Below are 14,710 nucleotides of genomic sequence, written 5' to 3'. Positions count from 1 at the left end.
TTATCTAATTTGAAACAAAATTATCCTTCTAAAACATCATCTATTATGAAACGGAGGGAGTATGTAGAAGTGATGTGAATCATGTCTTCTATGTCGACCATGTCCTCCTAAAGTCCCTTTTTCTTCATACGTCAAATGGAATTATCCTAACTTTTGTGGTCTTAATTTCTCTAAGCCAAGACAAAATTCACAACCCAAATTGCTAACGGCGGTTTTGCTGCCTTTTATAAAACGGAAGATTACTAACATTGAATCGTCTATATTACAAAATTACTGTACTATACGTCGCTTCTATTTTTTCGATATTCAACTACCATATATCAGCTATTTTGTAAAAAAAAAGCTTAGGTTTAGAAGTATCACCGGGATCCAGCTACACAATTAGTTTAGTTTAGTTTAGTTTTTTTACACAATTAGTTAAGAAGATATAAAACAAGGATACCAAATTATTTATATATGTAAGAAAAGAAGCTAAACATAATAATATACGATAGTATGAGCAATGAAAAGATTCTTATTAGGTTCAAATTCAGTAATATTCTCATGTATTTTCAATGTGTTAAAGTCTCAACGTAAGTCATGCAAACTCTACAGAACATTTTTGTAAACAAAAGAATTTGGTTTCTACGTGCTTGGCGCAGTTTTACCATAACTCGTATTCTTTCATAATCTGGCCAAGATGTTAGACAGATTCCAGTATCAAAAATATCAAGAAAATTCGGACTAGTACGTACATGTACATCCAAATAGTAATCCTAGTATTGGATTTTCAGATCGATGCCTAGTATCAGGGTTTTAGCTCATAGCCAATCAAAATATAGGTGCATTTATCTTTACAACCGTTAAATAATTATTTAAATAGATGGGCCAATATGATAATAAAGCTCTTAATTATTTTAAACTTTATTTTAGTAAAAGAAAATTAAAAAAATATCATTTATTCATCTTATCCTTTCGAAGGATAAAGCGTGAGTGGTTTCGAAATCTTATCATATAAAATTACAGACATCGCAATCCAGCAAAAGAATATACTATAATGTATATAAATGTGATAAAACAAAAATAGATTCAAAAGTAACCAAAACGTGGCATTAGTGTGCTTAGCTTAAACATGTAACATTCTTCTTCCTGAAATTAAAATCAAGTAAACAAGAAGTAGAAACCGAAGCAATTCAATCACCAAAAAAATGCTCAGATTTTAATTTTTCGAAGGGAACATTGACCAATTAACGTTTAAAAGCTGGTTAATGGCATCTTGAACGTATCGCTAGATTAAAATATTATTCCCTCCGTTTCTTAAAGAGTGTCGTTATTACATTTTTCACACAGATTAAGAAAGTTGTTGAAATATATATAAGTTGTAATTAATTATACCTCTTTGACCAATAGTATTTTAGATAAATAAAATTATTTATAAAACCAATGCAGTTTGTAATTAATTTTCAGCTGAAAGTTAGTATAATTTACATTGGAATTGTAAAGTGACACTCTTTGTGTAACAAGAAAATGAGCTCAGAGTGACACTTATTATGAAACAGAGGGAGTAACAAATATGTTTGCCACTATGGATAATAATCACTGTCATATAATGAGGTCCCACCAGTTAGGTCTGTGGACCCGAGTAGCAACCCAAGCTTTCTCCTTTCTTATCGCCTCACCGAACCTTTCAATGCCGTGAATTCGACGGTGGTTATCTATCTATCCTTCCCTACGAGTTTAATTTCGACGGCTCTTGTTGTATTGAGCTTGAGAAAAAGTTTCTTTTCGTACTCTACAAACTGACTAAAAAGTGCAACAGAGACTCCTTACGTTATGAGAGATTCTCTGCCGTTCGATTGAATCAAAACAATCTGAACTGCAAAAAAAAAAGGAAATAACAAATTAATAAGCTTTTTTTTTTGACAACAATAAAACTAAAATTAATAAGCTAGATTGGCCAAGAAAAAAATAAAAAATAGTTTAGAAGTAATTATTATATCCCATTAAGATATGAATATAAGAGCATCATTAACCATAGCACCCCTAATGGGGTGCTTAATCATTTTTTTAACAATAAATGTGTGTTAAGCAATTTGCTTAAGCAACACCTAATTAATAACCTCCAATGCAAGTATCTTATTTATGAGTTCTTAAAAAAAAAATTAAACATTGATTTATTTAAGATAAAATTTATTTATTTATTATATAAAACATATTAAAAGATAACATTTAAAACATAGATTTAAATAAAAACATAAAAACAAACATTAATAAATAAACGAGAATAATTTGAAATCTTGTCCCGAGATCAGTTGTTGTCTCCATCATGTCCAAATCTACGCCATATATTTTCTACCAAATCAGCTTTCAGTTGTTGATGCATTTGTCCATCACGAATTGTAGTTTCCATACGCATCATATCAGTGATCCTTGAAGGGGTATCTGTAGAAAACGTGAGATCGATATCTGAACTTCCAGTGTCTTCTCCTTGTTGGAACCCTGAAACATCATAATGAGTGTATACATCTTGTTCGTCTACTACTATCATATTATCCCGTTCATTTTCTACTATCATATTATGGAGTATGATACATGCTCTCATAATCTTTCCAACTTTGACTTTATCCCAAAAAAGTGCTGGATTTTTAACAATAGCAAAGCGAGCTTGCAAGACTCCAAAAGCACGCTCGACATCTTTTCGGACAGCTTCTTGACGTTTAGCAAATAAAACTGCTTGCGGACTTTGTGGTAGTGGAATAGATTGAATAAAAGTTGCCCATTTCGGATAAATACCATCGGTGAGATAATAAGCCAAATGATACTCTCTTCCATTGACGGAGTAAGTGACTTGCGGAGCTTGACCGTTAATTATGTCATCAAAAACAGGTGAACGATCAAGAACATTTATATCATTTAAGGTACCTGGAGGCCCAAAAAATGCATGCCATATCCAGAGATCATATGAAGCAACCGCCTCTAAAACGATAGTTGGTTTACTCGAACCTCGAGAATATTGCCCTTTCCAAGTGGTGGGACAATTCTTCCACTTCCAATGCATACAGTCGATGCTTCCTATCATCCCGGGAAATCCACGTATCTCTCCAATATAAAGTAGACGTTGAAGATCAGCCGGTGTTGGTCTTCTTAAGTACTCATCGCCGAACAATTGAATTATTCCTTCCACAAAATTCTCCAAACATGACCGACTTGTAGTTTCAGCGAGCCGAAGGTATTCGTCGACCGTATCAGCCGCACTACCATATGCCAATAAACGAATGGCTGCTGTACACTTTTGGAGTGTTGAGAGACCAGACCTTCCGAGACCATCTATCTTTTGACGAAAGAAGTCAACTTCGTTGGCAAGTCGATTCACAATGTGCGTGAATAATGGCCTGTTCATTCTAAAACGTCGTCGGAACTGATTATCAGAATACGTTGGAGTTTCACTGAAATAATCATTCCATAAACGTACATTTCCTTCCTCCCGATTTCTTTCGATATAAGCTCGTTTTTTCCTTTTCTTCTTTCGTTCTTCTTGATCAGCACGGATGGTTAAATTCTCAAGGACTCGATCAAAGGCTTGATCAAATTTTTGATCAAACTTTTCATCAAATGCATCATCTAAAGTGTTTTGAGATGAAGAAGCCATATATATGGTGATTAAAGAGAGAAGACGAGTTATGAGTAAATGAGATTAAAAAGAAAACTTGAGATTAAATGAGTAAAGAACAAAGGTTGGTGTTTTGAGATAAGAGATGAGACGAGAGAATATGTTGGTTTGAGATTAAATGAGAAGCACGATGTATTTATAAAGAGAGAAGCATATAAGAGAGAATGAAACAAGTACATATCTGTGACACAAGCAAACAAGATTCATACAAGAGTCATAATACATGTCTGTGACACAAACAAACAAGAACATTGACAGAAGCATAAGCACTCTACAATCCGTGATACAAGCAAACAAGATAAAAGGAAACAAGTACAATCCGTGATAGAAACTAACAAAACACAACAGAAAATGGATGCTCCAACACCACACGCATGCTCCAACACCACACGTATGCTCCATTCTTTCACCTGACAACAATAACAAGATCAACATCAGAACACGAAACATATATATTTAACCACATAAACTACTTAAACAGAACACGAAACATATATATATTTAACCACTTAAACTACTTAAACTACTTAACAGAACAAGAACTAATTTTACATCAACTCTTCACTGAGTTTCTTCTTCAAAGCTTCTTCATAATCCGCAAGAGGTTCTTGTTTAGCATAGAGACTGGCGAGTAGCTTCATCTTGGACTTCCTTTCATTTATCTTGGACATCCTTTCTTTCACCTCTAAATCCTTCATCTTGATGCCCCACATTGTCTGAAAATCAGATAGCTCCTTCCCATCATCCACTGTCTTCTTAGACAGCCTTTCTTTAAGGGCTTTCTTTGCTGCCTTAACACCCATGGGACGTTTTGTTGATTCATCATGAAGAGAAGAATCTTCTTCTGTTGCTTTAGAGTTTGCTGATTCTGAACCATCCTCACACCTCTTCTTCTTCGAGCTTCCATCTTTTTTAGCAGTAGACAGGGAACACCACTTCTGGTCATGACGCAACTCTTTCCAAGCATGCTCAAGAGTGAACTTCTTTTTCACTTTCGTGAAGTAGATTATGTGGGCTAGTCTGAGAACATCATTCTCATTTTGCCCACTGGTTCTCTGTCTAGTTGCAGCATCATATGCTCCGGAAAACTTGCATACATGGTCATTGATCTTCTGCCAACGGTTCTTGCAGTGAGATAACGCTCTATGATCAGAGCCCTTTCGACTAGCAGAGTAGTATGCAGCTACTCTTTTCCAGAAGGCATCACACTTTTGCTCATTCCCTACTATGGGATCCTTGCTCGTGTTTAACCACGAGCTGATGAGCACCACATCATCTTCAGGCGTCCACGTCCTTCTTTCTTTACGCACTGGTGGACTGTCCTCGGTGCCTTGACTTCCTAAGAAGGGAACTTGGGAGGAAGATTGCCCTACACTATCTGATAAGTTACCGAAGACAACATTTTGTTGACTGCTAAGCAGATCAACAAAGTTTGAAGGCTGAGTAAATGGATTGAAATCCATTTCCGAAGTGAATGAGGTGAGAAATCTCTTGGAGATGGAAAGAAGGAAGCAGTTTTAAAGATGGAAGATTGAAAGAAGGAAGGCGTTTTGCCTTTCTTTAATGGCAGAGTTTTAAAGACTCTAAACAACTAACAACAAACACATTCGAGTTGACATCTATCTAACTTCTATTAATAAACCTTTCACAACCATAATCAAACATAAAGCAAGTCATTTATTATCCACAATTCAATTCTCTTCAACACATTAAAGAGACAATCAATTCTACTTATAACACGGGTTCAATTCATTTTCAAAAACAAAGCAACTCATTAAACTACCTAACTCAACCACGCGCAATCTTTTTATCAATTCAACATCACTTCTATTAGTTACAAACATCAATGCCAACTAACAAAAGTATTAACTAGTATTGCTCTAGTAAATGCTAGTATTAACATCAATGCCAACTAACTAAAGTATTAACATCACTTCTATTAGTTACAAACATCAATGAAGACATTTACCTATATTGCTCTAGTAAATGCCATCCAGTAAATGTCATCCTCTCCTTTCACGATCCTTCCTCAGCGTCCTTGATCCATGGAACTCAACAGACAAATACACAGGAAAAAAAAATGAGTAATAGATCAAGGAATCAATTGAGACGAGAAGCTAATCTATCTATTCAACTCAGACAAGAACAACAATCAATTCATTTGAGACCACACAAGAGACAGAGACATTGACAAATTGAAACCTTCATATCTATTGATCCATAAATGGTAAGAACGTGTGACAGTGTACCTTTTTGGGTTAGGGATAGAGCACAAAGGAAGATGAGTGATCATCTCCTGATAATCACACTCGTCTCTCTCCGTGAGTTGGATGAATGGACGAAGATGAGTGATCATCTTCTTGAAACAAAACCTTCTCAACCTTCAAAGCGTTTGCCTCTCCTGCAATCATCAGATATAAAAAAAAAAATCTCAGCTTTTAATCAAAAAAGAATCTCTTTTTTTAAAGATCAAACAAGGAGAGGAGGAATGGACCTGGCCACAATGGGACTCATCTCAGAGAACCATCCGGGAATCACAGAGGAGAAACAAGCAAGCTCCTTTGTCTGATCTCCGTTCTCTGTCTCCATGGAAGCGGCGGCGGCGTTATCGTCCTCTTCTCTCGGGCACTTCAGATCGGTGGTGGAGGCTTCTTTGGCATCCATGGCTGCTGCTGCTGCTCTGCTCGGCGAAGAAGAGGAGGAGAGATGAGAGAGAGGGGTTAGGGTTTTTGTAGGGGAGTTGTTTTGATGCGTAGTGAAGTGGAGAGGTTGAGAGAAACACAGAATCGTTGAGGGAGAGAAAGAAAGAACCGGAGATGTCGAGGAAGAGAAAGAGACAAAGCTTTGCATTATTTGACACGTGTCCACGAAGCAACGCGTTTTGGTGCGCTTAATTAAGCAGCGTGGCTTAGCTTATGGCATTATTTTCTTTTTTTTTAAATCACAAAATCATTAAGCGTCTCCCTAAGCTACCGCGTTAATCATGCTCTAAGTAGTTTAGTGGTAGATCAACCTGCCACGTGACAGAATGTCGTATAGTTACAGCTAACAGGCTATCTCCACTAACCTAAATATTATTATTATATACTTTTAGTTGAAATTTTAGTCTAAGGTCATCTCCAATGTATTATTCCAAATTTTACTCCAAAATGGTTCAATTTCAAAATAGAGTGATGTTTTACTCCAATGTATTACTCCATTTTTTTCTCTAAAAATAGTTAATAATATTCTATACTTATAAAATTTTACCAATTAACTCCAACTATTTTATATTTGTAAAAATGCCTTAAAATATAATTTATTTTAATTAAATATTTATTATTAATATGTACAAGAAATCATAAAAATAGAATAAAACATAATATATAAGTTGATTCAATAATGAACATTAGAATATTTTTTCCACAAATGATCAACTAATGCATTTCGTAATGAAAAATGACATTCTTTATCTTTGATATTCCTAAATCGAGTAAGAAAATTTTGAAATCATATTTTCATCTTATGCAGTTTCGATCTCTGGAGTTAGAGTTTCTCTTGCAACTTCAATTGGTGCATCGAGTTTACGCTCATCCTTAATTATCATGTTGTGTAAAATTATACATGTAGTCATGATGTAATACACTCCTAGGATACTTCTCTGGATGAAAATAGGATAGATCCTTGCAAGTAGAGAATCAGTGACTCAATCTCCTTCAAGGGGGTGGATCGAATGGTGACACAAGAGGGATGATTGAACTCTTGATACTCCTAAGTGATGATCTCGGATATGACACACCTTGATAATCACTCTTATGGGTTTTGTTAGATATGACTCACTAACAAAGACTCAAGAACACTCAGACTACAAGGAACTCGCAGCCGTCAAGAGAGAACAAGAGTTTAGAATAAAGATTGGATAACTTCATTAGGGTTGCGAGACACCTATATATAGAGAGAGTAAGGAACATACTCCTTAGTCTCGAAATGTATCAAATAACAAAACCATAGTCTAAATAAAAACATAGGATAAATTAATAAGACATAGTCTTGAACCGAGATCATCAAGTGAGTGATATGGAAGCAACATATGGCCTCGTTAAAAACCTATCTTTGGAAAACCCAGTGGGACAAAACCAAAGATAGGGAAAAAGAGCACACATATGTTACTTGCTCACTTGATGTCTATCTTGGAGCTGAGATGGCTTGAATGGTAGTAAGTGCATCTTGGTTGATCAAGCTTCTTCCAAAACTTTCTTCTTGCTTCATGGATGTCTTAAGTAAGCCTCCAATGGCTTCTTTGAGTTGCTTGCTTCTGGCTCGAGTCATGGGACCCTTAGGCATGGTGAGAGCATCTTCATCTGCTGGTTCCTCCATGATCTCCTTATCTTCTTTGCTTGACTGGTCCATGATCATATCATCCCCTCCCTCTTGAAAAGGATTTGTCCTCAAATCTGGCTCATCTGCAACAAAAGAGATCAAGTCAGTAACATTGAAACTATTGCTTATATCATACTTACCTTGAAGATCAAGCTTGTAAGCATTGTCATTGATTTTCTGGATGATCTCAAAAGGGCCATCTATCCTCGGCATCAGTTTAGACTTTCTTTCTTTGGGAAACCTCTCCTTGCGCAAGTGAACCCACACCATATCACCTACTTCAAAGATCATCTCACGCCTGCCCTTGTTTGCTCTCTTAGTGTACTGCTTTGTCTTCTCAATAATGTTCTTTCTAGCCTTCTCATGAATCTGCTTCACCATCTCTGCTTTCTTTTTCCCATCCATACTGACCCTAGCACACTCAGGTAAAGGCATAAGATCCAAAGGAGAGATGGGATTGAACCCATAAACAATTTCAAATGGAGAATACTTAGATGCAGAGTGTTGAGCATGATTATAAGCAAATTCACAGTGAGGCAAGTATTCTTCCCATGATTTCAGATTCTTTTTAATGTATGCACGCAAGAGAGTTCCAAGAGTTCTATTAACTACCTCAGTCTGTCCATCAGTTTGTGGATGGCATGTAGTAGAAAACAACAGTTTAGTACCTAGCTTAGACCACAGAGTCTTCCAAAAATAACTAAGAAACTTAGTATCTCTATCAGAAACTATAGTCCTAGGCATGCCATGAATGCGCACAATCTCTTTAAAGAACAGGTTTGCAACATGTAAAGCATCATCAGTCTTATGACAAGCAATGAAATGTGCCATTTTAGAAAATCTATCCACAACCACAAAGATAGAATCCTTACCTGTTTTGGTCCTTGGCAATCCGACAACAAAGTCCATAGATATATCATTCCAAGGGTGAGTAGGAATAGGTAGAGGAGTATACAAACCGTGGGGTTGGACCTTTGACTTGGCTGCTTTGCAAGTTGCACACCTTCCACAGATTCTCTCAACATCTCGTTTCATGTGTGGCCAAAAGAAGTGATCCTGCACAACCTTAAGAGTCTTGGCAATACCAAAATGTCCCATTAAGCTTCCTCCATGGGATTCCCTGACAAACAAATCTCTTAAAGAACAGTTAGGCACACACAGTCTATTATCATAGAATAAAAATCCATCCTGCCTAAAGTAATGTCCTGCAGCATATTTCTCACACAATTGATAAGCTTCCTGAAAGTCAGAATCAGTTGCATACATATCTTTAAGTTGTTCAAATCCTAGCAACTTAGCATCAAGAGTATTCAAGAGAGTATACCTTCTTGATAGTGCATCAGCAACTATATTTTCCTTACCTTGTTTGTATTTGATCACATAGGGAAAGGTTTCAATGAATTCTACCCATCTGGCGTGTCTCTTGCTGAGTTTGCTTTGCCCCTTGAGATACTTGAGAGACTCATGGTCGGTGTGAATGACAAACTCCTTTGGCCATAGATAATGCTGCCAAGTCTGTAGAGCTCTCACCAAGGCGTATAGTTCTTTGTCATAAGTGGCATAGTTGAGAGTAGCTCCACTTAGTTTCTCACTGAAGTATGCAATGGGCCTTCTATCCTGCATCAACACAGCACCAATACCAATTCCTGAGGCATCACATTCAATCTCAAAGGTTTTAGAGAAATCAGGAAGTATAAGGAGAGGAGAGTTAGTAAGCTTCTCTTTGAGGGTTTGAAAGGAGGTTTCTTGTGCTTCTCCCCACTTGAATCCTACATCTTTCTTGATGATCTCAGTCAATGGAGCTGCTATAGTGCTGAAGTCCTTCACAAATCGCCTATAGAAACCTGCTAGCCCATGGAAACTCCTTACTTCATTTATGGTTTTAGGACTCGGCCACTCTTGTATGGCTTTCACCTTCTCCTGATCCACCTTTACTCCATCTGCACTCACAACAAAGCCTAGGAAGACCAAGTTATCCGTACAGAAAGTGCATTTCTTAAGATTAGCAAAGAGCTTTTCTTTTCTCAAAACATCAAGAACAGTCCTAACATGAACTATATGCTCTTCTAAACTCTTGGAGTAAACTAGGATATCATCAAAGTAAACTACCACAAACACTCCTATAAAAGATCTAAGCACATGATTCATCAATCTCATAAAGGTACTAGGAGCATTGGTTAAGCCAAAAGGCATCACCAACCACTCATACAAACCATGCTTAGTCTTGAAAGCGGTTTTCCACTCATCTCCCTCTTTCATCCTAATTTGATGATACCCACTCTTAAGGTCTATCTTAGAAAAGATACTAGAGCCATGCAATTCATCAAGCATATCATCTAATCTAGGAATAGGGTGGCGATACTTCACTGTTATGTTGTTGATGGCTCTGCAATCAACACACATGCGCCAGCTACCATCTTTCTTGGGCACAAGGAGAACTGGAACAGCACATGGACTCATACTCTCTCGGATATGGCCCTTCTCCATCAGTTCCTCCACTTGTCTTTGCAACTCCTTAGTCTCAACAGGATTGGTTCTGTATGCTGGTCGGTTAGGAAGAGTAGAGCCAGGAACAAAGTCTATCTGATGCTCTATCCCGCGCACTGGTGGCAATCCTATGGGGTTATCTTCTGGAAACACATCAGTGTACTCCTGCAAAAGAGATACTAGTTCACTAGGATAATCCTGTGTAAGATCAGTGACTGTTAGCAAGGTCTCTTTAAACATAAGTAAAACAATAGAGGATTGAGAGTAAAGAATTCTTTTGATATCTCCCTGTTTGGTATAGAGGCTGTGATGTTTCTGATCAGGCTTCAGGTTGATCTCTTTCTTTTTCTGAAGCTGGAGTTGATCTGCTTGAACTTCTTTAGGTGACAAAGGTACCAGCACTGTCTTCTTTCCATTGAACTCAAAAGAGTGCTTGTTACTGAAACCATCATGAACCACTCGCCTATCAAACTGCCAAGGTCTACCAAGAAGGATATGGCTAGCTTCCATTGGTAAAACATCACACAAGATCTCATCTTCATATCTACCAATGGCTATAGGGATCAGCACTTGATTGGAGACTCTCATCTCACCTTCTTCATTGAGCCATTGCAGCCGGTAAGGTCTAGGATGTTTCTGAACTTTCAAACCCAATTTCTTCACCATGGTCTCACTAGCTACATTGACACAGCTCCCACCATCAATAATAAGGCTGCACACCTTACCCTGAACCATACACCTAGTGTAGAAGAGGTTCTCACGCTGCTCAGTCTCTTCAGCCTTAGTTTGCAAGTTCAAAAGTCTTCTTGTCACCAACAATCTTCCTTTCACTGGTTCTACTTCACTACCTTCATCAGACCTGTCTTGATCAGACCCGGAGTGCTCTTCTTCTGATTCATACTCTCCATTCTCAAGTAGAATCATCACTTTCTTGTTGGTGCACTCATTGGCATAGTGTCCTCTGCCTTGACACTTGAAACACTTCACATCTCTAGTTCTAGAGCTTGTAGCTTCCGCCTTGCTTTTCTCTTTGCTGTATGGGATGCTAGACTTGGGTTCTTCTTTCTGCTGAGGCTTGCTATCTCTCATATGGGATGGTTTCTCTTCTTTAGTGTACTGATACTTGCTGGACCCATAGTTGCCTCGTGAGTGATGCTTCCTCTTAATCTGTTGCTCCACCAGGATAGCTTTGTGCAACATCTCTTCTATCTCAATGTAGTGTTGCATCTCCACACTATCTTGAATCTCGCGGTTAAGTCCTCCAAGAAATCGGGCCATAGAAGCTTCTCTATCCTCAGATATACCAGCTCTCAACATCAGCAACTCCATCTCCTGGTAGTACTCTTCCACAGTCTTGGATCCTTGTGTAAGTTTCCTCAATTTCTGATGAAGATCCCTGTGGTAGTGGTTAGGCACAAACCTTTTGCGCATAAGAGACTTCATTTCTTGCCAAGTCTCAACTGGATATTCTTGATTTATCCTCCTAGTAGTCACCAGTTGATCCCACCAACTCAGAGCATAGTCATAGAACTCAGTTGCAGCAAATTGAATCCTCTGAATATTGGAGTAGTGCTTGCAGTTGAATACAATCTCGATCTTCTTCTCCCATTCAAGATACGCATCAGGGTCCACTTTGCCATGGAAGGGAGGGATCTTAAGCTTCAAACCAGAAAGCTCATCACGGTAAGGTCTTCTTTCATCATGATCACGACGAGTTCTCCTTCTACTACCTCGTGATGCTGAGGAAGAACCACTCTTCTCACTTCGGTGGCGCTCATAGTAGTTATCAGTCTCTTGTGAACCACCATGCTCTTGCGGAGTATGAGTGTGACGGTTCCTCCTGCTCTCATTACTGTGACCTTGACCAGTAGCTTGTCTAATCTCCCTTCTGATCTCTTCCATGTTGTGTTTCATCATTTCATTCATGCTCTCCAACATAGTCTTATTAAGCTGAGCAGTCATAGCTTCCATCAACATCTTGTTTCTTCTCATCACTTCTGCTTCTTCCTCACTCTCGTTACCCATTGGTACCTGAGATCAAAACAACAAAACTCAGCCAGTAAGGGAATTCAAGGAAGAAACCAAATAAGGAAACAAAATCAAAGATAGACTAGGCGGCAAAAAGATTTTAATCAGGATTTGAAATTCTTTGTAACTTAGACAGCAAGAATGCCAAGAGTTACTCACTATCAATCGATCAAAACACCCAAGACTATCAGATTTCAACGACACAAGAGAAGATCTATCAGTTTCAAACAGATTAAACAACAGATCGGAAGTTAAAAGAGTAGAAACAACAGATCTAACACAATCACAATAAGAGATGATCAAATCTCTAACAGATCTAAAATAGAAACTTTTAACTCTAGCAATTTCGAAACTCAAAACAATAGATCTAGCAATACTGAACTGAAAGGAAATCAAATCGACAGAAACAATAAAGTGAAACTCAGATCTATCAATGGCTATGATCACCAAGAACAGATCGAGTGAAAGCTTTGAAGAAAACGAGCACTTCCCTATCCAGATTTGCTCTGATACCACATAATACACTCCTAGGATACTTCTCTGGATGAAAATAGGATAGATCCTTGCAAGTAGAGAATCAGTGACTCAATCTCCTTCAAGGGGGTGGATCGAATGGTGACACAAGAGGGATGATTGAACTCTTGATACTCCTAAGTGATGATCTCGGATATGACACACCTTGATAATCACTCTTATGGGTTTTGTTAGATATGACTCACTAACAAAGACTCAAGAACACTCAGACTACAAGGAACTCGCAGCCGTCAAGAGAGAACAAGAGTTTAGAATAAAGATTGGATAACTTCATTAGGGTTGCGAGACACCTATATATAGAGAGAGTAAGGAACATACTCCTTAGTCTCGAAATGTATCAAATAACAAAACCATAGTCTAAATAAAAACATAGGATAAATTAATAAGACATAGTCTTGAACCGAGATCATCAAGTGAGTGATATGGAAGCAACATATGGCCTCGTTAAAAACCTATCTTTGGAAAACCCAGTGGGACAAAACCAAAGATAGGGAAAAAGAGCACACATATGTTACTTGCTCACTTGATGTCTATCTTGGAGCTGAGATGGCTTGAATGGTAGTAAGTGCATCTTGGTTGATCAAGCTTCTTCCAAAACTTTCTTCTTGCTTCATGGATGTCTTAAGTAAGCCTCCAATGGCTTCTTTGAGTTGCTTGCTTCTGGCTCGAGTCATGGGACCCTTAGGCATGGTGAGAGCATCTTCATCTGCTGGTTCCTCCATGATCTCCTTATCTTCTTTGCTTGACTGGTCCATGATCATATCATGATGTAATGTAACAATATTTTTTTTCCAAAAACGAATATGTCCTTTCACAATAGCGAAACGCGAATGTCAGATTATTAAATAATGAAATATCTTGTTTTTCATGTTATTATATCATTTTAAAATATTATCTAAATAATAAATAAGAACATTAAAATTTTAAAAGACTATTTCATAAATAAAAAAAGTTCAACTCCAAAATGGAGTAATGTGTAAGATTACTCCATAAATGGAGTAACCCTAGCTATTACTCCGTTTTGGAGTAGAAAATAGAGTATTCCATATTCTACTCCATTTATAGAGTAAATGAAGTGAAAAATGGAGTGATGAACAAAAAATAAAAGCATTACTCCATAAATGGAGTAATGCTTTTATTTTTTGTTCAATACTCCATTTTCCACTTCATTTACTCTATAAATAGAGTAAAATATGGAGTGGGGATAGAGATGTTCTAATACTACGAACTAAACTATATTCCTAACAAAATTCTTTAATTTCTTTTATAAAATTAGTATAAAATACTATACCACTTTAAGTTGTGTTTAAGATTTTGCACAAATATTAAGAAAACACATTTTCTATAGATTTTGTCTTGGTTATTTAAAACATTAAATAAAACTAATTCAACTAATAAAAATAGTATTCTGTAATTGGTCACAAATTTTAAATACCATTAAATTTTGTCTAGAATAATGAGAATATCACTTATTATGAAACAAAATAAAAATCCTTAAACATCACTTATAGTGATACGGAATGAATATATAATAAAAAGTTAGTAAAAAAGTTCAATCTCTAATTACAGTTTCCCAATTAAAACTCAGATTTTTCACAGGAAATAAAAATGGAATACATTAATTGTAATAAATTGTTTAAGAATGTGCAAGTT

The 14,710-nt window shown here is 37.1% G+C and overlaps 2 protein-coding genes and 1 pseudogene across 2 annotated transcripts; all 3 read right to left on the bottom strand.

The window, feature by feature from the left end:
• Nucleotides 1-2,287: 2,287 nt before the first annotated feature.
• Nucleotides 2,288-3,628, bottom strand: LOC108819735 (uncharacterized). Its single transcript, XM_056994677.1, has one exon. It carries the CDS (start codon nucleotides 3,626-3,628, stop codon nucleotides 2,288-2,290), a length of 1,341 nt encoding a protein of 446 aa, XP_056850657.1.
• Nucleotides 3,629-3,806: 178 nt separating this feature from the next.
• On the bottom strand, nucleotides 3,807-6,603 carry LOC130499438 (spermidine synthase 1-like; annotated as a pseudogene).
• LOC130499996 (glutathione S-transferase T3-like) lies at nucleotides 4,198-5,112 on the bottom strand. Its single transcript, XM_056994676.1, has one exon. It carries the CDS (start codon nucleotides 5,110-5,112, stop codon nucleotides 4,198-4,200), a length of 915 nt encoding a protein of 304 aa, XP_056850656.1.
• Nucleotides 6,604-14,710: the final 8,107 nt, after the last annotated feature.

The sequence above is a fragment of the Raphanus sativus genome, chromosome 9 (assembly GCF_000801105.2).
Source record: "Raphanus sativus cultivar WK10039 chromosome 9, ASM80110v3, whole genome shotgun sequence".
NCBI lineage: Eukaryota > Viridiplantae > Streptophyta > Magnoliopsida > Brassicales > Brassicaceae > Raphanus > Raphanus sativus.
This window is presented reverse-complemented; position numbering and strand designations above follow the sequence as displayed.

Excerpts from the sequence above, each read along its gene's own strand:
- LOC108819735 (XM_056994677.1), bottom strand. The coding sequence starts at position 3,628 with ATGGCTTCTTCATCTCAAAACACTTTAGATGATGCATTTGATGAAAAG.
- LOC130499996 (XM_056994676.1), bottom strand. The coding sequence starts at position 5,112 with ATGGATTTCAATCCATTTACTCAGCCTTCAAACTTTGTTGATCTGCTT.